Source organism: Eretmochelys imbricata, chromosome 28 (genome assembly GCF_965152235.1).
Source record: "Eretmochelys imbricata isolate rEreImb1 chromosome 28, rEreImb1.hap1, whole genome shotgun sequence".
Taxonomy (NCBI): Eukaryota; Metazoa; Chordata; order Testudines; family Cheloniidae; genus Eretmochelys; species Eretmochelys imbricata.
Genome location: NC_135599.1, coordinates 7925593 through 7949656, shown reverse-complemented (window position 1 = coordinate 7949656; position 24064 = coordinate 7925593). Strand labels below are relative to the sequence as shown.

The window sequence follows — 24064 nt, the reverse complement described above, 5'->3', positions numbered from 1 at the left end:
CGGGGGTGCTAACAGTGGGAGGGAGGGAAGGAGGGGACTTTTTTTGGCAGGAGCTCTGGGGAGTCAGAAGCAAAGAACCCTTGGGACAGTAGGAAGATGGGGTGGAAAGTGATGGGGGTGGCAGGAAATTTGGGCCAGGAGGACAGCAGACAATAGGAGGGGAGCAGAGAACACATGGAATGGGTGCTGCTGAGCTCCCAGGAGGTGGGGAGGGCTGAGAGCAGCAGGACGAAGGGGTGTGGGTGTCATAGTGAGTGACAGGGATGCCTGCAACTCTGTCCCCTTCCTGGTCTCTCTGAGAGGCCCCCCCACCACCCCTCCTCCCACGTCAGGCCTCGTGCCTTTCCCTCTCCTGGCATGGAATTCTGCAGTTCTCCCACTCCTAGACCAGGCCATGGGCCGCAGCCCCCTGCGTATGCGCCCTGCTTACTCTGCCGGCCAGGCTGAGCACAGACACCGTCGGCCATCTGGGATCAGTGGTGCACAGTGACAGAGCAGCTTTCTGCAAATTGAAGTCGTGCTCATTGTGCCGTAGGAAAAAGGGGTAAAATATTCATGCCTGTCTCACCTAAAGGCCCATCCCCTGACAGGCAGCTAGGCAAGCAGAGCTTCTTCAGACACCCCAGCAGGGTTCCCGTGTCCACATGTCTTTCCCCCAAACAATTACCTGAACAGCCACCTCCCTCTCTCGAGGGAGTCCCTTTTCAAACTGTCCAGTTCTTTTGACCGTCTGGGTCCCAGGCCCTGGCCCGGCTCATCAAACTGAATGATGTAAGGGGGCTGGAGCAAGGCGGGAGAATATTCGAAGCTAAGAGTTTGGGTGTTGTCTCCTGTCATAACCATAAAGCCAAGGGTAGCTTAGAATTCCTCCTTACCTGTAAGGGGTTAAGAAGCTCAAATAACCTGGTTGGCACCTGACCAAAAGGACCAATGGGGAAAGAAGATACTTTCAAATCTGTGGGGGGGGCGAAGTTTGTATGTGCTCTTTGTTAGTGTGTTCTCTGGGGAAGCAGAGAAGTATCAAGTCAGAAAAACTCCTTCTTCTAAAACCACCCTAAAATGAATCTCAATATTGCAAAAAGAGTAAGTAAATAAGGCAAGGTGTGTTAGATTATCTTTTGTTTTTAGCTTGTGAATTTTCCCTTTGCTAGAGGCAGGTTTACTCCTGTTTTTTGTTACTTTGAAACTAAGCCTAGAGGGAGCTCCTCTGTGTTTGTGAATCTTTTGTTACCCTGTAAAATTATCTTCCATCCTGATTTTACACAGGTGATTCTTTCACGTTTTCTTTAAATAAAATTCTTTTAAGAACCTGATTGATTTTTCAGTGTCCTATAGACCCAAGGGGTTGGGTCTGTACTCACTTTGTAACCAATTGGTTAGGATATTATTCTCAAGCCTCCCCAGGAAAGGGGGTGTAAGGGCTTGGGAGAATATTTTGGGGGAGATAGGGCTCCAAGTAGCCCTCCCTGAATGTTTGTTTAAATCACTTAGTGGTGGCAGCATACCATCCAAGGACAAAAGGAATTTGTACCTTGGGGAAGTTTTTAACCTAAGCTAGTAGAAATAAGCTTAGGGGGTCTTTCATGAGGGTCCCCACATCTGTACCCTAGAGTTCAGAGTGGGGAGGGAACCCTGACATCTCCTTTCAGCCCTTTAGTGTTTATCAAGTGGTGGCTCATCCTGTCTTCTTCCTTTTCTGCTTATTTTCTTTACACCCCCCATTAACCGAAATCAAATCAGACATACTGTAATCACCCCCAATAGCCCAGACAACACACAGCATTCATCAGTATTACCGAGCAGCAGCAACTCCATCTCAGGGGGTCTGGAGAAATGGGTCAAAGAGGAGGTGGGGGATGGGGTCAGTGGGACATAGGAGAGGGGAGGTTTTGGGGGTCAGGATTGGTGGGGGAATCCCACCCAGTTAACACATGATCCTTGCTGATTTGGAGCCAGCACTCCATCTGTATTACATTCCACTTTCACTTGGTTGTACACATTTTCCCCCAAAATTATTATTTTCACTCCTCTTCTCTCTCCGTGACTGAGCACCTGCCCCCATCCCCACCACATGCAAACACCTCTCCGCCACCCACTGTGACCCCAGCCATCATCTCTGAGTCCTTATGTTCCTCCCAGCCACAACGCGACCTCTTCCCTGGCACAAGTGTCTGTGTGTGTCCCGGGCGATGTCATAAGTTGGTAGTGAGACTTCTTGAGACACAGAGAGTCCCTTCCCATCTGCAGCAGCCACAAACTCTCCTCCCAGCAGGCTCCTTGGATCTTTGAGTCCATCCCTCCTGAAGTCACATGGGCTGATTCTTATTTTTCACATTCTCCATTTCTAGAGGCATTAGAGTCTGTTGGTCCTAAATTCCCCAGCCTCCCCCGCACTGGGGGATGTTCATACACCCCTCCACCCCCATTACACCTGATTTGCTAGATTCCCTAGTGCCTCAAAATGTGCTCTCTTGACATCTACTGCTCCTGACAGCTCACATTCAGTGTCATCCCTGCTCCCTCCTATTCCTCGCTACACTGAACCCCACCAGCCCACACTCACCAGTCCTAGATTCCCTATCTCTCATTGTCTCTGGGCCTCTAAGGTCAGCAAGAAGCATTTGCAGGGGATCTTCCATTCTGGCCGGAGCCTTCACTTTCTGGGACATGGGGTTACCATCTCTGTGTTCTAGGAGCCCCTTGATGATGAGTGTCTGACTGTTGTGTGTTCCTGACAGAGGTGGGGACAGTTGAATCCCTCATAAGCAGAGTGCCTGGCACCTTTGAGTACCTGTTGAACTGGCTCTGGGATTTTAATTCTTTAAAATGGGCTAGGGTTAATATAATGAAGCATTTTCTTGTGACAAATATCTCCCATGTTTTCTTTCCCCTGAGCAGGGTTCCAGGTTTCCAGACCTGATGTGAGCTCCCAGCTGGAACGAGGGGAAAAGCCATTGGTCCCAGATCACCAGGGCTCAGAGGAAAGAGAGATCCTGAAATGTACCTACCCTGGTGAGGAATCATTAAACAAACTCAAAAACTGTCAGTGCCTTAAGGAAACAACTGGGATTCCCTACAGAAACTTTGTGAGCTCTCTGTGTTCAGTATTATTTCCAGCAGGTGTCATTTGCTCACAGCCAATACCACTCATGGCTTCCTACCCATCCCGACTGACACCTGGCAGTAGCTCCCTCCCTGACCTCCCTTCTCCCATGAGTTTTTGGGTGGGATGTGGAGGCAGAATTGATCGTCTCCTGACTTCCTATGGGGGAGATTTTGGGGAAATTCAGTTCCTGATTTTTCCTGTCTCTCCAGCACAGACTTTGGTTTGCTCTCTCTTTTCCATTCCTGTTTCTGAGGTTTCCCTCTCTCTCCCAGCAGGTGAGGGGACGGTGAGTGGGAATGTGGAGCAGAATCCTAAAGAGGAAGATACTGAACAAGTGGAACTGCACAGGGTATTATCACGAAGATCCAAAGGGAAAGTGCCCAGGAGCTGTGAGCAGGGAAAAGGTTATGAGCATCAGCAGAGGCCAGAGCATCAGGGAAACCAGACAGAGGAAAAAGTGGGTAAATCCATTAATTGTTGGGAAACTCACAAAGATGTCAAGGGAACCACAGCCCAGCAGAGAATCCTCAGGGGAAAGAGAAAAAACACAGGCACTGAGTGTGGGGAAAACGTCAATAGATGCTCATTCCTTATAAACCATAAGAGAATCCACACAGGAGAGAAACCCTATGAATGCTGTGAGTGTGGGAAAAACTTCACTCAGCGCTCAGCGCTTATTAGACATCAAAGAATCCACATGGAAGAGAGCCCCTATGGATGCTCTGAGTGTGGGAAAAAATTTTCTGATAGCTCAGCCCTTATTCAACATCAGAGAATTCACACGGGAGAGAGACCCTATGAATGCTGTGAGTGTGAGAAAAGCTTCGCTCAGAGATCAACCCTTATTACACATCAGAGAATCCACACAGGAGGGAGACCCTATGAATGTTGCGAGTGTGAGAAAAGCTTCACTCAGAGGTCAACCCTTATTCAACACCAGAGGATCCACACAGGGGAGAGACCCTATGCATGCTGTGAGTGTGAGAAAAGCTTCACTCAGCGATCAACTCTTATTACACATCAGAGAATCCACACGGGAGGGAGACCCTATGAATGCTGTGAGTGCGGGAAAACCTTCACTCAGAGATCAACTCTTATTCACCATCAGAGAATCCACACAGGGGAGAGACCCTATGAATGCTGTGAGTGTGGAAAAAACTTCACTAACAGCTCAGCCCTTATTACACATCACAGAACTCACACAGGAGAGAGGCCCTATAAATGCTGTGAGTGTGGGAAAATCTTCACTCACAGCTCAGCCCTTATTAAACATCAGAGAATCCATACAGGGGAGCGACCCTATGAATGCTGTGAGTGTGGGAAAAGTTTCACTCAGAGCTCAGACCTTCTTATACATCAGAGAATCCACACAGGAGAAAGACCCTATAAATGCAGTGACTGTGGGAAAAGCTTCACTAAGCGATCAGTCCTTATTGCGCATCAGAGAATACACACGGGGGAGAGACCCTATGAATGCAGTGAGTGCGGGAAAAGCTTCACTCAGAGCTCTGACCTTCTTATACATAAGAGAATCCACACGGGAGAAAGACCCTATAAATGCAGTGAGTGCAGGAAAAGCTTCACTAAGAGCTCAGTTCTTATTGCACATCAGAGAATCCACATGGGGAAGAAACTCTATGAAAGCTTCACTGATAGATCAGCCCTTATTAGACATCAGAGAATCCACACAGATGAAAGACTCTATAAATGCTGGGAGTGTGGGAAAAGCTTCCACCAGAGCTCACACTTTATTTACCATCAGCGAATCTGCAAGGGAAATAAGCACCATGAAGACCTTGCCTAGGGTTGTTAAACATCTTCTTTCGCCCCGTAATACTTTTGCTCATTCCCACATAGTGACTTTTAAGGCTATTTTGTACCCTTTGCTTCACTGTGGTCACTCAGCTCCCCCATTTCCGCCTTTCGCAGTTCACTCTTCTTTTGGGAGAATCCTGTGGTCTTTCCTATGTACTCCATTTTCCTATGAATAATGGGAGTGTGCATTCCTCCTGCCAGGAATGTCATTCAGACACAGGTGGGGAACCTCAGCTAATTACAGTAAGGGAAAATATACTAGGGTCTCATCTCCACTACGATTTTCATGGAGTTAGCCATCTGGAGTTATCTGTCCTGATGTAAAAACTGAACTATTCTTACAGTAAAGACATAGTCCATGTTCAGAGGCTGGGATTATCGAACATGTTTCCTCACGACTTGACCTCACCTCCCACACTTTTCCTGATCTAAACAACCCTGGAGCATCACTACAAAGCAATTGTTAGAGCCACTGAGACCCAACTGTCATATTTCCAAGTGTTCTCCTGTTGCTCAGAGCTGGGATGAACATTAATTATTTTTGGAACCCTTCTTCTCATTTAAAATAGAATTAATTATCACATGGAGCAGGGTCAGGGGAAAACGTATTTGTTCAGCTTCTGTGATGCCTGAAGGAGATAGGATGAGTCAGAGAGATTCCTTCTTTCCCCATCATCCCATCACCGTTACTCTGTGCCTGAGCCCTGCAGACTTTTATCTTCTTCCCCATTCAACCCTTCTGTCATACTGTCTAGAGGGGCTCACCAATGGGAGTGCTTACCTCAGGGCAGACTATCAAAAACAGTCCAGAAACCCTAAACTGGTGTGTGCTCGACAATTAGATTTCACCAAACCAATAACAGTTATGAACTCCTGGCTCGCTGTAACAGTCTTACCACAGAGTCACAGACAGGCCCCTTCGGCTCTCCAGTCTCTCTTGCCATCCAGACAAAGTCGACTTAGTGATAAATGGTCACTGACACCAAAAATCACACCACACTCAGGCACAGGCTCCGGCTTCCTCTGGGCCCCGGGGGTGCTCAACTCCCAGCTCTGCCTCAGGCCCCGTCCCCACCTGACCCTGTCCCCCAAGCCTCTACTCCCATTCCCACCCCTGCACCGCCCCAGGCCCTGCCCTCAACCTGCCTTTTCCCACCCCCCTCTACCCCTGCCCTGCCTCTTCCTGCCCAGTTCCACCCCCTCCCCTGAGCCCGCCTCGTCCCTGCTCCTCCCCTCTCCCCCCAGCGCCTCCTGCACACCTCGGAACAGCTGGCGGTGGTGGGCAGGAGGTGCTTAGAGAGAAGGGGAGGAGTTGATTGGCAGAGCCACCGGTGGACAGGAAGCACTGGGGGGAGATTGGGAGCTGGTTGCTGGTGGGTGCTGACCATCGGCTAATTTTTTCCCATGGGTGTTCCACCCCTGGAGCACCCATGGAGTCGGCACCTATGCCCTCTGGTTCCTTCCAGTATGAAGAGACCAATCATTTACCCCAGATCAATTCATGTTCTAAATCCTACACCAAAGACAACACCTGTAGCCAGTCCTGTAATAAACTATCTGCAGATTTATTAACTAGGAAAAAAGAACAAGAGAGTTACTTACTGGTTAAAGCAAGCAACCATAGACACACAAATGAGTTACCATCTAAATCCTCAGAGTCACAGAGTTGTAGTGATCTGTCTGTTCAAAGTGTCTTTCAGGGCAGACCCAGGAGTCAGCCCCTGGGGAATCTCTGCCTTCAGTTTAGAGTCTCTGGCCCTTCACAGTTCAAACAGCCTATGGGCCATCAAATCAAATTTGATGTATTCAGCTCAGCAGGGGGGGGGGGGAGAGGGGGGGCCTGATGCTATTCACCCCAGGGTGCTGAAGAAATCTTGGAGTCACTGGCAATAATATTTGCAAACTCATGGATGACAGAAGCAGTCCCAGAAGATTGGAGAAGGGCTAACATGGTGCCCATCTTTTAAAAGGGGGGAAAGGAGGCACCAGGGAACTACAGACCTGTCAGCCTGACTTTGATACCAGGGAAGCTACTAGAGCAATGTACAAAACATTCAGTTTGCAAATACCTGGAGGACGAAGGGGTGATCACTAGCAGCCATCACGGCTTTACTAAGAACAAATCATGCCAAACCAGCTTGATTTCCTTCTTTGACAGGGTAACTGGTTTGGTGCACAGGGGGAATGTGGTGGATATAATATACCTGGACTTCAGCAAGGCATTTGTCACAGTCACACATGACATTCTGATAAGTAAGCTGGAGATATGTGGGTTCGGTGGAACTACCATTAAATGGATACAGAATTGGTTAAACAACCACAAACAAAGAGTAGCTATTAATGGAATGATGTCAGATTGGAGGGAGGTCTCAAGTGGGGTTCCACAGGGATCTGTTCTGGGTCTGCTGTTGCTTAACATCTTTATCAGTGACCTGGATGTCGGAATACAGAGCATATTGATCAAATTTGTAGATGACACAAAGCTGAGGATGGGTTCCCAACACTTTGGAGGATGGAGCTAAAATTCAAAGGGATCTTGTTAAATTGGAGAACTGGGCTAAGGCCAACAAAATGAAATTCAACAAAGACAAATGTAAGGTGCTATACTTAAGGGAAAAAAACAAATGCAGAATGGGGGATAACTGGCTTGGCAGCAGCTCTGCTGAGAAGGATCTGGGAGTTGTGGTGGATCACAACTTCAACATGAGTGAGTAATGCGATGCTGTTGCAAAAAAAAAAAAACAAATGCAATTTTAGTTGCATTAACAGAGGCACTGCATGCAAGTCACAGGAGGTGATCGTACTGCTCTACCTCGCGCTGGTTAGACCTCAACTGGAGTAATGTGTCCAATTTTGGTCACCACTGTATAGAAAAGAGGTAGAGAAACTGGAAAGGATCCAGAGGTGAGCGACAAAGATGATCAAAGGGATGGAATGCAGCCATGTGAGCAAAGGCTGAAGGAACTCGGTATGTTTAGTTTGGAAAAGATGACCTTAAAGGGGGACGTGATAGTGGTCTTCAGATACTTGAAAGGCTGCTATAACAAAGACGGAGAAAAGTTCTCTCTTGTTACAGAGGGCAGGACAACAGGCAATGGGTTCAAACTACAGCATAGGAGATTTAGATTAAATCTCAGGAAAAACTTCCTAACTGTAAGAACAGTAGGACAATGGAACGGACTGCCTAGGGAGGTTGTGAAAACTCCTTCACTGGAGGTTTTCAAAAGGAGGCTGGATAGCCATCTGTCTTGGGTGGTTTAGATACAATAAATCCTACATTTTGGCAGGGGGTCAGACTAGATGATCCTTGTGGTCCCTTCTAACCCTGTGGTTCTATGATTCTTTGGTTGGGCAGGAGATAAAACATCCCGTGGAAAACCAGTATTTCACACTTGGTAATGTTTCTCTCCTGACTGTGGCAGTTTGCATTTTAAGAGCCAAAACTTTAACAACGACAGAGCAAACATTCAAATACTACCTCACAACATGGAGTACAGACATTATAAGTGAGATTAATACATGCAGCAGTATACAAGCATTTCATAGAGTCTGAACACTAAACACATTCTTATAAAACCAATACCTGGTCTGAGCAAAACTAACACAAGTGAACTGGTCTGGTCTCCAGCTATGCAGTTGTGAGTTCTTAGCTAATGCCTGCAGCCTGGACAAGAGCTGGCCACTGGCCGGCCAGGATCACACCCTCCCTCTCCCAAAGTGGCACATGATGCAGTGTTCTCAGCTCTGTTTGCCTGAGATCACTCTGGTTTCTTTGATCCTAAATCCGACTCATTGGGGCTCATTGGGATAGTGTCATAGACCACAATGGGAATTTGAATGGATCCCAAACACAGTGTGATCATTCTGAGTTTAAATCCCAGTTTCCGTCTGTTGGCAAAGCAACTTCTGGGCTTTCTCCTGCTGAAATGGGAAGACTCACTGTTTTTTTCCAGTTACGATATCAGAGAACAGGATGTGAATCTGTTGTCCTGATTCTGAGTCATGAGATGTAACCTGCTCTGGAATTTTACTTTATATGAAACTGAAAGTGTCTTATACCGCTCGGTGATTCAGGTCTTCCTCTTTCCTGAAGGCTGTTTGGTTATATAACTGGATATTAGTTTTGTTTGACAGAATGCTCAGATTTATTGGAGACTTTGAGACAAATAACTATCTGATAAAAATAGTCACTTCTTATTTTATTTTTGCTTTCCCCCCAACCCTTTCATGATGACATGGAGAAATGTGTAATGCACTTCAGTCAACAGGGGAGAATACTCTAAGCCATTGGACATGCTACCAAGGGAACAGAGGTGTTTTTAAATCCCCACTATGAAATGGTGAACGACTGCCCACCCCAGATTGTGCATGTTACTGATCATAGCTTTGTTCAGTTCTTTAGGTCCATAGTTCCACAGTATGTGACTTGGAAGTTTGCAAAATGCTTATGAAGTTATGACCCAGGCCCTACAGGAGATCACTCCTGAATATATCTCCTAGCTAATATTTTGACTTGTGAAATGTTGTGTAACTATGCAGACGTGGCGGAAACAGAAGTGGTGGGTTTTTGAACTAATCCTTTGTAGGTGCTGCAAATGAGTATAAAATGAAATCGGTGTTGAATATAAGATAGCTGTAGAAAAATAACTATTTTTGAACAGAAATAAAATCAGAGATTCTGATTCAGGTCTGTGCCTCATTCTTAAGTTAGGCCATGTCTACACTTACTGAGGATTGATGCTGCTGGGATTGATGCAGCGGGGGTTGATTTAACCGCTCTAGTGAAGACCTGCTAAATTGATCACAGAATGCTCTCCTGTCGATTCCGGTACTCCACTGGAACGAGAGGTTTAAGGTAAGACGACGGGAGAGCATCTCCCGTCGATGCAACACAGTGTAGACACTGCAGTAAGTCGACCTAAGCTACGTTGACTCCAGCTCCAGTTATTCATGTAGCTGGAGTAGCGTAACTTAGGTCGACTTACCGTGGAAGTGTAGACTACAGAAATAGAGTGGGCAAGTTTGGGGAAGCCATCCTCCAGTGGTACTGCTGACATTTTGGGTGGTTTGGTAAAGGATTCTGCTCCAGAGAAAGGTAAAGTTACCCTGACCAATGCCAAGGATTTGTCAAGAATTCAGGTAGAAATAGGCACTAATTTGCTGGTTTATAATGAACTATGGCCAGGTAAAGCGGTCTTTAGAATACCACTCCCCTAGTTCAGAAGCACTAATTACACTCCCAAGGAATGCCATGTTGAGGTTGGGAACAATTTACCCTTTGCCATTTGGATCCAAGATTTCATGAGGCAAAGAGAAAAACAGTTCATGCCTTCAGAGGACATTCCTTCTCCATGGATCCCAGTCTGGCTGCCTTGTTGGACAGGAAGGATTTCCATGCTATGCAAGTGGAGGTAACCAATGAGGGAAAGGATGTGTTAGGCTGCAGGTTCAGACTGCAGGATATGTGACATTTGAGTCCTGATTCTACGCTTTTGTCTCTTCATTTTGCTCTTGTCTTACACATTTCTCTACTTCCAGCTACTTTGAAAGATTAAAACGTGAAATTAGAATAGAGGTGCTTTTTCTCATGATGCAAACTTTTCCATATAGTGTGAGACCCTGTAGTGGGGCAGCTGCCCCACTCCAAGGCAAAAGGGCTTAAGAGCAGCTGAGGGAGGCTGGCGAGGTAGTTGGCCCCAGGTGTGGCTGGCTTAATCAGGCCACAGCTGGCCTGGATCAAAGAGCTGTGGAGCCAGGAGACAGAGAAGTCTCACTCTAGACCTGGAGTGGGAAGGGCCTAGCTGCCTCGGAGCACAGGGTATCTGAAGCAGAGCAGGGCTGGGGAAGGGCAAGAGGAGCTGGGGAGCTCCAGCCTGGCAACTCCCCAGGCTGAGGCCTTGGTTAAGGCCTAAAGGGGTATGGGGGCTGCAGAGGTGCAGCCCAGGGTTAGGCAGAGGCAGCTGGTCCTACCCCCTTGCCAGTGATGAGTGGCCATTACAGACTGCAGTCTGCCCCAGTGAAAGGGGGCTAGATGATGACTGGCAGTAACCACTGAGGCGAGGTGGGGACAGAGGGTTGGGGGTTCCCCTAGGAGGGCAGACCCAAAGTAAGGGGGTACTGCTGGGGCCAGAACCCTGAGGAAAGGGGCACCGGGGTCCAGGAGGGACACAGGGCCAAAGGCAGGCGAGATACTGGCCATAAGGAGGTGCTCCAAAGCTGGAGCTGAGCTAATTCCCAAGATGACCTGCAGGAGGCGCTGCACCGGTGAGTCGTTGCTTTGCTACAGACCCCTTCCACTAACACCTACGCAGACGACCCAAAGATAGATGAACTCACAGAAGTGGGACACATGTTGGGGTACCTTTACACATTGGTTCACTTGCTGGAAATGGGGATTAAAAGAAATATTACATATATGATAAGGTGTTGTAATCTCAATATGGTATTGTTACCAATGAAAATAAACATGAAGTTAATTATTGATTAAAGAGCAAGAGACTGTGAAATCCCAAATTAGAGTGGAAAAATGAAAGTTATATATGTTTGTTAGAAATACAGGCCATGTGGCTAATCCTGAAAAGCTTATTTGATGTGATTTATCCTTTTCAGACCGAGGAGTTTTGAAATAATACTTCACTCCAAAGAGCTGGGTGTGGAATATGTGAGAGAAATAAAATATGTGAGAATGCAGACCCAGTATAGACTTAATTATTTCTATTTCAAATGGAATTTCTTTTAATAAGCTTTAAAGTAGATTTCTGTTAAGCTATTTAAGGAGACAAGTTGTATAACCATTTACACAGTTAGACTGTCAGGGTCTGTAAGTGAGTTTCTCTTGTCTGCAACATTTCTATCCATCATGTTGTCATCCTGACCTTATCCTTAAGAGAGGTCAGCGTGTTCCTGTTATCTTTGGGGAATGTGTTTGTACCATTCTTGATATCAGTGTGTTCTGGCACCATCCTTCTGGAAAGTGTTTGCACGAATGTCCTGTGCCTAGCACCTCTCAGGAATGTGTGTGTTTTTGCAATACCGGCCCTGTTCTGGCCAGGTTCTGTGAGCTTGCACGCGAGCAGAGTGTGACTTGTGCTCACAGCCGGACCTTTGCTTTATATCAGCAAAGCTTGACCACTACTTTGGTTCAAGCCTCAGTCCCCACACAAGGCCTTATGTCTCAGGCTCGTTTCCTATTTCAACAGGCCAGAGGCCCCTGTGTTACAACATTAATTAATACTCATATTTCACCTCTATAGCCTACGTCTCTCTGATATATCCCTGGCTACACTCCCTTCTTCTTTTTTCTTTTTTCTTTTTTTTTTTTTTGTCTCTCTCTACAGCTCCTGTGTCTCTTCTCTCTAAGCACCGACTGCCCCTCCATTTTCTTGCCCTTTTTTCTGTGCGGATGGGACCGAGCTTGTCTACACTTGAAATGCTCCCTTGACAGTGCTGCAGCTTCACTATAGATACTACCTATGCTGATGGGAGAGGTTCCTGTTGGCACAGGAAATCCCCCTCCCCAAGAGGTGGTAGCTACATTGACAGACCTCTGTCTACGCCAGGGATTAGGTTGGCGTAATTGTGTCACGTGGGGGGGTGAGAAATCCACACCCCTGAGCGACGTAGCTGGCCTGACGTGACTTTTCCGTGTAGACCATCAATCTTTCTCTCCAGGACTCAAAGATTCCCCCTTCTCCTTCAACACTGACCATCATCCCAAGAAACACGGTGGGTGGGACTTTCAGCAGCCCCAAGGCATATTAGGCGCACAAACCCCACTGACCTTCCCTGGCATCTGAGCTCCTAAATTACTTAGGTGGTTTTGAAAATTCCCCTCCCATTCCCAGCTGGGTGGGGATATTTCTGACCCTACTAGTGTTGATCTACAGTATCTACGTGAATGGTGCACAGTGGAGTTTCCTTGGGAGAGAGAGTGAATTGAGACTATTTTAGGGGTTGTATCAGTGTATTGCCCTGAATAACCCTGTGGCTTTAGCCACTGCTGTGAACAGAATTTAAACCGGTCCAGGGACAATCCATTGGATTTCCAGGCCAACACCTTAACCACTCAGCTATTGTTACCCAGAGTTTTCTGAAAGCAAAGCAGTGGTAACTTACCTATTTCTCTCCAGGAAGCCAGGAATAAATCAATGGGGACAAAGCTCCTCTGTCTGATAAATGATTCATGGAACCAAGTGCTTTTATCTAAAACTATTCTTTATTAGGTGTCAAGCACACACACATATATATGATGTAGCAGTAGGTTCAGAGCATCCTAAACTTTTATATTTACCAAAGTCTAAGATGGTTTAGAGGAATCAGCAACCAGCCTTCCAGGGGTCCCCCTTCTGTCCAGCTGCTGGGGAATTTTGGTGTCAGATCCTTCCCCAAAGGAAAGCTTCCTCGGACTGCTCCAAAGCACACTTTCTAATTAAACTCTTCATAGATTTTCTCCAAACAAAGCACATAACTCACAACAGCCCCCAGAGGCGACAACTCCGGGAGCACCCATGGGCGGAAATATGGTGGGTGCTGAGCACCCACCGGCAGTCCCTCTATCAGCATCTCCCTCTCCCCCAGCGCGTCCTGCCCACCCACGGGCCCCTCCAATCAGTGCTTCCCCCTCCCTCCCCACGTGCCACAATCAGATGTTTCGTGGTGTGCGGGAGGCTGGGGCAGGGGTGGGAGTGGGAGGAGCGAAGATGCCGTGCGCTCAGGGGTGGGGGCGGGAAGAGGTGTGGCAGGGGCAGGTTGGGGGTGTGGCCTTGAGGGAAGGAGTGGATTGCGGGTGGGGCCTGGGGCAGAGCCGGGGGGTTGAGCATCCCCCGGCACAACGGAAAGTCAGCACCTGGAAGGCTAACCATTTCCCTAGTAACACCCAATAACAATTCATTATTCTCTTTGTCAGCAAAGCAGCTTCAGCAAAAAAACCTTACAAACAAAGACCACCAAAATAGTCAGTTGTCCACATTCCCCCCTCCGTTCTCATGCATCTGTCCTTTCAGCGTATCTATCCCCGTCAGTAAAACTGCAGCGTGCAGCTGTTTTCGTTCTATCTGCCTAACTTTAAGCAAGGCCAAATTTTTTGTAAGTGGTTTCAGAGTGGCAGCCGTGTTAGTCTGTATCCGCAAAAAGAACGAGGAGGACTTGTGGCACCTCAGAGACTAACCGATTTATTTAGGCATAAGCTTTCGTGGGCTAAACCCCACTTCATCGGATGCATGCAGTGGAAAATACGGTAGGAAGATATATATATATATACAGAGAACATGAAAAATGGGTGTTGCCATACCAACTCTAATGAGACTAATCAATTAAGGTTTGCTATTATCAGCAGGAGAAAAAAAAACTTTTGTAGTGATAATCAGGATGGCCCAGTTCAAAGAGTTGACAAGAAGGTCTATTCTCAGTGGTGGAAGAGGACAGGACAAGGAGTAATGGTCTCAAGTTGCAGTGGGGGAGATTTAGGTTGGATATTAGGAAAAACTTTTTCACGAGGAGGGTGGTGAAACACTGGAATGCGTTGCCTAGGGAGGTGGTGGAATCTCCTTCCTTAGAAGTTTTTAAGGTCAGGCTTGACAAAGCCCTGGCTGGGATGATTTAATTGGGGATGGGTCCTGCTTTTGAGCAGGGGGTTGGACTAGATGACCTCCTGAGGTCCCTTCCAACCCTGATATTCTATGATTCTAAGGTGTGAATAACAGTAGGGGAGAAATTAGCATGGGGAAATAATTTTACTTTGTGTAATGACCCATCCACTCCCAGTCTTTATTCAAGCCTAATTTAATGGTGTCCAGTTTGCAAATTCATTCCAGTTCTGCAGTTGCTCGTTGGAGTCTGTTCTTGAAGTTTTTTGTTGAAGAATTGCCACTTTTAGGTCTGTAATTGAGTGTCCAGGGAGGTGGTGAGTGGTGTCCTCGTTTGCAGGTTGGGGGGGTAGGGCGCTAAGTGTACAAGATGGCTGTGAGTTATGTCAAATCCAGTTCTCTCTGAACAAAACCACTGCCACCTTCCTAGCACCCCATGCCCCATAGCTCAGCCACAGCCCTGGCTGCTGGTCCTCTTGAGAGAGAGTGAAAGGAGCTGACGCAGCAGAGGAATCTTCCCTGGGGCTGCAGACCTGAGGCTTTAGGGGAGAGAGATTGTCTCAGAAATCAGAGTGTTGTAAACCATACAGCCACCCCCTAAAACAGGGGTCTGCTCCAGCCCTGAGATGAGCTACCGGGATCCCCCCACAGAGCAGGGTGCCCCAGATTACAGCCTCACAAACTGGTGTTTGAAACTAACTCCTGCTCTCCCTGCATCAGAACTGGGGGTGGAATCACCCCTCCATTGCTATAGGAGACGTGGGCATTGTGCCGTAGACCATACACCCATTCATGGCATCCGCATTTTTACGAGCAGTGCTGGGCGAAGCACAAAACCCTGAAAGGGGCTGGGCTATTTACACCATCACTTGAAATGTGCACCTGGGAAACCAGCCTTTTGTACCAGGCAGTTCAGGGTCAGTCTCCATTCCCTGTATAGCCCATGGGGCTTTTTATACACTGTGTTTGTTACAAGTGAAATCAATCCCACAGGCCCCTTTCATCAGCCCGAGAAATTCATTTAAACTTATGTTTGGCTCCCAGAGAAATAAACAAATGTGTCTGGGAACAGAGGGGAGCCAAGGTCAATCCCTTGTTTTAATTATCCTACAAACCAGGAGCTTCTTGCTTTGCATTTCTAACATTGCGGCTCCATCGTGTGGCCATTCGGTGTCAGTCCTTTTACTAATAATTGTGGTTGTTTTTTTTCATATAAACAATATTTTCCTCCTAGAGACACCGGAGCAGATTAATTTACAAAGGGCCAGTGATCCTGAGGCAGTGCTGGAGGGAGAAGGGAACATTTTTAGCATTACTAACGTAACCCTCACATACGCAGAGAAAAATAAAAACTATTCTTTGAGCTACCCACACACTTCACAGAATGAAATAAATACCTTTTTGTGCAAGGAGAAGGGTGCATTTAAATAATTCTAAAAATATGTTCTGGGCAATGCATGAAAGTCATTGCAATGAACAAGCTGTTTGATATAGTTCATGTAATACATAAGATTTAAAGAAGTTAAGAAAAATGTGGTTATAAATTAATGTGCTGTGCCTTTTACACACACACAAAGAATAAACTGAATTGTTTGCGCTACCAATGTTTCCTCATTTGCACAGTATTTTAGTTCTGAATTGTTTTAATTTGATTATTTTCTTGGAACTCATAATGGGGATAAGAGTACACTGGAGTCAGCGAAATTACAACAGTGGGGGATTAGTCTCATTATTTGTCACTAACAAAAGGCTTTGTTAACACAGAATTAAGGTTGCCCGTGAGTATCTCGAACCCTTTCAGAATGTGGAGTTCAGCAAAACTCAAACTGTGGAAAAGCACAGAATACAAAGTGAAGGTACATGCCCACATAACCTTAACTCTACCCTCTTGGAGTGATTCCCTTATAACACTTGAGAACAAAGAAAGGTTTGTGGACAAGTTACAGCTACTTCCCAAGAGTTTGTTTCTTTAGTAATTGATTGATCCTGCCCCCATTAAGAACAGCTGATTTTATGCACAGTAACTTAACATTTCCATTATGCTGGGGTCTGGCATTTCAACTGACTGGTTTTATCTCAGCATATTTAAAGGCTAAACTACTGCATAAAAGCTTCTTTATTCTAGGGTCTACAAACAGGCCACTCCCCCACCTACTTCAAGGGGATGGTATTTTCCTGACCCGAGGGGAACTTAAATAAAATGCCCAAAATCACAGAGTCCTTAGGAGAAAATCAAGGGGCAGGGGAACCTAGCTGATTCTACACAAGTGTTCACTGAGACCAGAAAGCGAGACTAGAGAAGTAAGACTGTGCAATTAACTATCCGGTGTTAGAGAGCTTATTCCTTCACTCTCCCACTTCCCTGGTCCTTCTCGCATGAACAGAGAGCAACAATACCCGAAGTCCGAAGGTGCAAACAATTCTATGTTTATTGGGGTGAACTTCCAGCAAGCTTAAATACAAGTTACTTTTTCCTTATTTTCGAATTCCAACTTACTTCCTGTTTGCCCCTAATTTATATAGTAATATTCTTAGCTATACCTTAACCAATCATTCTACTGAAATTTAACTAACCAATCCTAACATATTGTAACATGATTAGCTAACCAATTATATCCCACCACCTTAATTAGTTTACACCCAGCAAAATTAATTATACAGCAGACAGAAACAATCACAGAACCAGACAGAGACCATGCCAATAAACAATAGCAAAGTGGGAACTATAATGACAAAACAATACAGAAGTGAGGATTTCACAACTACATCTATAAAGACATAAGAGTTTCCCAGCTGTGTCTATTGATAAGTGAGTTCTTACCAGACAGAAAACTATCAACCTAAATTTCCTTTTACATCTTCTAGGCACTTCCCTTTCTCTGGAGGCGATAGGCACTATCAGGACAGGATTGTATCCTAACAGCCCAATAGCACCTTCTTTCAATGTGACTGGTTTGGGATGTGAGGAGGTGACTGGTTGCTTCCCAGCTTATGGCTGCCTCTGTCACTTAGCCAAAGGCCTCAGTCCAAGAACAGAGCCTCAGACTGTCACAGTAAGAGAAGGCCCTTACACTGGCAGACAGTGATTTTGATTCTTTCTTTCATACCTCTATAACTAGCCAAGTGATAAGAATACACCTAAATTCTTAAAGTACAGGCCTTTGCAGACAGGCCTGAATATATCCTAACATCCGGTACTACACAAACCCTGCAATTAGTTAGATGCAGACACGCCCAGCTCTGTGTTTGGTAAAGTTACAGAAACTCTGCTGCTGATTATGAAACAGAAGCACATGATCTTTAAACAGCTGCCCTTTCAATGCCTCTGAAAGTTACAAAAAACAAGGATCTGCGTTCAAGGAAGGTGGCCATTTCTTAGAGCCTCAATTTATAGTGTGTGCACAAAGCAAGGTTTGAACGTGTAACAGTTTGGTAAAGCTTGGCTATTTGATTTTTCTAACAGGCTCCTGCCCACCTCCAGCAGAGTTTTCAGTCGCATGCTATGGCATCTTACTTTCCACGTGTAACGCAAACTAGCCCATTCCTCCCCGTATTCTATCTGTGACCTGATCTGGGAATGAGGCAGAGTGCTGGGAAATTATCACAATAGGAAGGAATTAAAAACAGGGATTAATCAAAGCTGAGATGCAGACACAGTCTATTGTACAGCTGGTGAAGTGACAGGGACACACTCCCGCTAGGGCTGGTTCTGACTTAACTGGTTCTGACTTTCCGATTCAAGAGAACGAGTTCATGCAGGACCTATGGGCAGCCGCCCTGTCAGTGCATCACCCGACAGGTGTTTCACAAAACACAGCCCTTCCCCTCTGGAAGAGAAACACTCCCTGCGGTCACCGCCTCCCTTCACTCTCCGTGGGGCTGTTTGCCTGAGGGACCTGGCTCTCTCTGGGAGGCCCATGGTGATTCTTAAAAGAGCTGTTGGGGGGCAGGAGTTATCCCCATGGAAATCTCTTCACTTCTTTCTCGGGGCCACCTTCTTAGCCCTGGCTTTGGGCCTGGCTTTAGCCTGGCTCTTGCCTGACTTGGTTTTATGTGGGATGTTGACCACCTTCTGGGTTTGGCAGCTTAGACCTTTTCTCTGCCATTTTGGTCCCTGCTGCAGCCACCACTTTCTTAGGGCTATTCAACGAATGGCTACGCAGGTGGTGTCGGAGAGAAGGCTTTGGATTCTTTGATTCAAAACCTAGGCTGGCTAACCTAGTGAGGAGGGCTTTAAACTAGGTTCACCGGGGGAAGGAGACCAAAGCCTCCTAATTCATATTAGTGGGGGAAGCAAAAGCGGATGGGAATCTGGGAGGCAGTGACCATGGGTTGGTTGAGTTCAGGATCCTGACACAGGGAAGAAAGGTAAGCAGCAGGATACGGACCCTGGACTTCAGGAAAGCAGACTTCGACTCCTTCAGGGAACGGATGGGTAGGATCCCCTGGGGGACTAACATGAAGGGGAAAGGAGTCCAGCAGAGCTGGCTGTATTTCAAGGAATCCCTGTTGAGGTTACAGGGACAAACCATCCTGATGTGTCGAAAGAATAGTAAATATGGCAGGCGACCAGCTTGGCTTTACGGTGAAATCCTAGCGGATCTTAAGCATAAAAAAGAAGCTTACAAGAAGTGGAAGGTTGGACATATGACCAGGGAAGTGTATAAAAATATTGCTCGGGCATGTAGGAATGAAATTAGGAGGGCCAAATCGCACCTGGACCTGCAGCTAGCGAGAGATGTTAAGAGTAACAAGAAGGGTTTCTTCAGGTATGATGGCAACAAGAAGAAAGCCAAGGAAAGTGTGGGCCCCTTAATGAATGAGGGAGGCAACCTAGTGACAGAGGATGTGGAAAAAGCTAATGTACTCAATGCTTTTTTTGCCTCTGTCTTCACGAACAAGGTCAGCTCCCAGACTGCTGCGCTGGGCATCACAACATGGGGAATAGATGGCCGGCCCTCTGTGGAGAAAGAGGTGGTTAGGGACTATTTAGAAAAGCTGGACGTGCACAAGTCCATGGGGCCGGACGAGCTGCATCCGAGAGTGCTAAAGGAACTGGCGGCTGTGATTGCAGAGCCATTGGCCATTATCTTTGAAAACTCGTGGCGAACGGGGGAAGTCCTGGATGACTGGAAAAAGGCTAATGTAGTGCCCATCTTTAAAAAAGGGAAGAAGGAGGATCCTGGGACTACAGGCCAGTGAGCCTCACTTCAGTCCCTGGAAAAATCATGGAGCAGGTCCTCAAAGAATCAATCCTGAAGCACTTACATGAGAGGAAAGTGATCAGGAACAGTCAGCATGGATTCACCAAGGGAAGGTCATGCCTGACTAATCTAATAGCCTTCTATGATGAGATTACTGGTTCTGTGGATGAAGGGAAAGCAGCGGATGTATTGTATCTTGACTTTAGCAAAGCTTTTGACACGGTCTCCCACAGTATTCTTGTCAGCAAGTTAAAGAAGTATGGGCTGGATGAATGCACCATAAGGTGGTTAGAAAGTTGGCTAGATTGTCGGGCTCAACGGGTAGTGATCAATGGCTCCATGTCTAGTTGGCAGCCGGTATCAAGTGGAGTGCCCCAAGGGTCGGTCCTGGGGCCGGTTTTGTTCAATATCTTCATAAATGATCTGGAGGATGGTGTGGATTGCATTCTCAGCAAATTTGCGGATGATACTAAACTGGGAGGAGTGGTAGATACGCTGGAGGGGAGGGATAGGATACAGAAGGACCTAGACAAATTGGAGGATTGGGCCAAAAGAAATCTGATGAGGTTCAATAAGGATAAGTGCAGGGTCCTGCACTTAGGACGGAAGAACCCAATGCACCGCTACAGACTAGGGACCGAATGGCTAGGCAGTAGTTCTGTGGAAAAGGACCTAGGGGTGACAATGGACGAGAAGCTGGATCTGAGTCAGCCGTGTGCCCTTGTTGCCAAGAAGGCCAATGGCATTTTGGGATGTATAAGTAGGGGCATAGCCAGCAGATCGAGGGACGTGATCGTCCCCCTCTATTTGACATGGGTGAGGCCTCACCTGGAGTACTGTGTCCAGTTTTGGGCCCCACACTACAAGAAGGATGTGGATAAATTGGAGAGAGTCCAGCGAAGGGCAACAAAAATGATTAGGGGTCTGGAACACATGAGTTATGAGGAGAGGCTGAGGGAACTGGGATTGTTTAGTCTGCAGAAGAGAAGAATGAGGGGGGATTTGATAGCTGCTTTCAACTACCTGAGAGGGGGTTCCAGAGAGGATGGTTCTAGACTATTCTCAGTGGTGGAAGAGGACAGGACAAGGAGTAATGGTCTCAAGTTGCAGTGGGGGAGGTTTAGGTTGGATATTAGGAAAAACTTTTTCACTAGGAGGGTGGTGAAACACTGGAATGCGTTGCCTAGGGAGCTGGTGGAATCTCCTTCCTTAGAAGTTTTTAAGGTCAGGCTTGACAAAGCCTTGGCTGGGATGATTTAATTGGGGATGGGTCCTGCTTTTGAGCTGGGGGTTGGACTAGATGACCTCCTGAGGTCCCTTCCAACCCTGGTATTCTATGATTCTATTCCTGGCCCTGGGCATGATGGCCTTTCTGGGGATCCTGGCAGCTCTGACCAGCTTCTTGGTGGCTATTTCCCTGCTCAGAGCCACTGGCTTCTTCTCATGCCTTGTCCTGGGGGCCCAGATGCTGCTGGATGAATATGAAGGAGCCAGGATGCACCAAGCTGCCTTTGCTCGTCAGACTTCTGAGCCCCAATTGTGTGTGGTTCTTGTTCTTCTGCATATCACAGCCCGTGGTGACCAAGGAGCTGCCAAATGTGCATTCATATTATACCTTTGTTTAATCGATGAAAACATAAGCTAGAGACTTAATGGGACGTTCCCCAGGGTACAACCTGGACCACTGAACTGCTGTGTTCCCCTATCTCTCCAACCCACTGCTTTGCTGGTGAACAGCAAACCCCTTCAGGCTCTGCTCACATAGCCACAAGCATGCAAAGTGACTCCCAGCTGAGTTACATGAATGCTTTCCCAGCCACTCATGACTTATATAAAGGGTGATGCCCCCAAATTCTTAGTCCCAGCCTTGCACCCCGGAAATGTGCATCTTGCTCTGGCCAGCAGACTACTGACCAAAGCAAGCTCGTTAATAGTTCGTCATTTCATCAAAGGAAATGATAGTGCCCCAGCCTTTGTTAATCTGAGTTGCGATTCCCCACACACTTCAACCAAAGCACACTGGTTTAGCTAGAACAATAAAAACAAGTTTATTAACTGGGAAAAGATATAATCACTTCAAATCTTAGTGATAAAGGCCTAAAAGAAATAAGAAAAGATAAAACTGCAATCTGATTCCTAAACTTTACCGAGATAAATAAGATTTGAAAGCAAAAAGGTTCTTTCACCCCAAAACTTTCATTCTTTCATGCTAACTGAAAAGCCTTCCCGCTAGGACCACCCCCTTCCCCAACCAGTTCAATGATGCTCCTATTGTCTTTCAAGTGATCTTGTTGCCATGAGTCGAGATGGGGGAGGAGAGGTAATGCAAAGGTAACTGTCTGTTATTCCCCCCCCACCCCCGTTTTGAGAATCCCCCCCTCCCCCGCGCACTGATACGGGAGATTCAAAACAGTCCCCTGGGTAGGGGAGATTCAAAGCATCTTTTGGATGAATTGTAAATGTCTTGTTCACACCCATGGGTGGCGAGTTCTATGGGCCCGTGGTACCTGGGCACCAGGAATATTCCTGGCCTGGGGCCCGGCTCCAGCACCGTCTGAGGCTGGGTCTCTCCCTCAGCCCCGCCTTCTGCCCTGGGCGCCCCCGTCCGCACGTCCCCTGGGCCATTTAAAACAGCCCGCGGCCCCCACCCACCGCCAGCAGCACAGTGGAGCTGAGCGGCTCCCTGCCTGCTTGCTCCTTGTAGGTGCCGGTCCCTCCCTGTGGCCCCTGGGTGGGGTGGGTCTGTGTCCTGCCCCAAGTGCCCCTGCGGCCAATGGGAAGCTGTGGGGGCAGTGCCTGGGGGGAGCAGCGTGCGGCGGCCCCCTCTGGCCTGCTCCGCCTAGGATCCCCGGGTAAGCACCGCACCTCCCCACACCCTCCCAGAGCCTGCACCCCCACCCCTTTCCCACACACCTACTCCTGCCCCCAAGCTCCCTGCCAGAGCCTGCACCCTCACCCCCTCCGACACCCACACCCCTTGCCCCAGCGCAGAGCCTACACCCAAACTCCGTCCCAGAGCCTGCGTCCCCAGGCCCTCTCCCCCACCCAAACTCCCTCCCAGAGCCTTAGGCAGTTGTGGGGGAATAGTTTGGGGGGGTGGTTTCTGGGCACCACCAAAATTTCTACAAACCTGCCGCCCCGTTCACACCTTCTGGGCACATGAAGTTTGAGATGTCTTCAGGGATGACATGCAAATCCGTTGCTTACAGTCCCCCTGATGATGAATGGTCACTGCAGTAACTAATAGTTTTCCAACCCCTGTGGTCAGTCCTTTGTTGACACTGAGGAGTCAGAATTACAACATACTTCAGTAACAAACATATTGTAAAATCTCCTAGCTTCACATACAATGTCGGCGGACACATCTTAACAGGAAAATGATCTTCAATAGATCATGCATTTTCAAATGATACCTCACAAGGCATACTTTGTACAAAACATATCATAACCATATAACAGTAGTGAACATGGGGCTTCAGGCTCTTACTTGGGGGTACAGTGTGTCACACTTAGAGAATTGGATCTGATTTCAGCTGATCGACAGGTTTGCTAGGTTTTTAAGACATTATACAAGCCCCGGTCCACGTGCCATTCAGTGGAACTGCTGAACATACTAGAGATGGATACGAAAATATATTTACATTAAAAATAAAATGCAACTCTTAAGGGAGCACCTGGATTTGAACCAGGGACCTCTTGATCTGCAGTCAAATGCTCTACCACTGAGCTATACTCCCTGTGACAGCATCATATTGGAGCCAGTCATCTTGAGGATTATGAAGGACACACCCTATTTCAAAGATTTCCTCTTATATTCCCAGTCATGGGTGGTTTAAAAATGGGGGTTTATTAAACATTATACCTGCATGTAAACACCACACCTCGCACAATCCCCACACCTGCTCGGTCTCACCAGACCACAACTACTGCTTACCTGGGACCACACCCTGCTCTCCAGCTCTGGGCAATTTAACCTCTCCAGCATTCTCCAAACCCTTAAAGGCACAGGGCATGTGTAAATAGAACCCCTTACTCCCCATAGCATTAATTAAGGAACTCCCAGATACTGGCATTCTGACCCGAAACACAGAGCTCCCAGACTCTGGTTTAGAAACACAGAGCTCCTGTGCCCTGCAGCAGACTGAGGCACAGGCAGCGAGCAGGGCCCATAATGCATGGGTCCCTTTTTTATATTTTGCACAATTGTGGTTCAGCGGGCCAATTCTTGTCTCCCATCCAGCAGGCCTGGGCTTAATTCACAGCCAATGCCGAGCTGAGTTTTCTGAGCAAAGGCTGAAGGAACGGGGTATGTCTAGTTTGGAAAAGGGGTGATGAAGGGGGGAACATGATAACGG

General features: G+C 47.2%; 1 protein-coding gene and 1 non-coding gene across 2 annotated transcripts in view; one reads left to right on the top strand and one right to left on the bottom strand.

Moving 5' to 3' along the window:
* Positions 1-4910, top strand: part of LOC144258221 (uncharacterized) — a 160273-nt gene extending 155363 nt beyond the window's left edge. The window contains exon 3 of the mRNA XM_077806626.1: positions 3686-4910. Within this exon, the coding sequence (XP_077662752.1) occupies positions 3686-4910 (1225 nt within the window). The remainder of the gene's footprint in view (positions 1-3685) is intronic.
* An 18464-nt stretch (positions 4911-23374) lies between these two features.
* Positions 23375-23446, bottom strand: TRNAC-GCA (transfer RNA cysteine (anticodon GCA)). The gene has a single exon. It is a non-coding gene; the product is annotated as a tRNA-Cys (tRNA).
* Between the last annotated feature and the right edge of the window lie 618 nt (positions 23447-24064).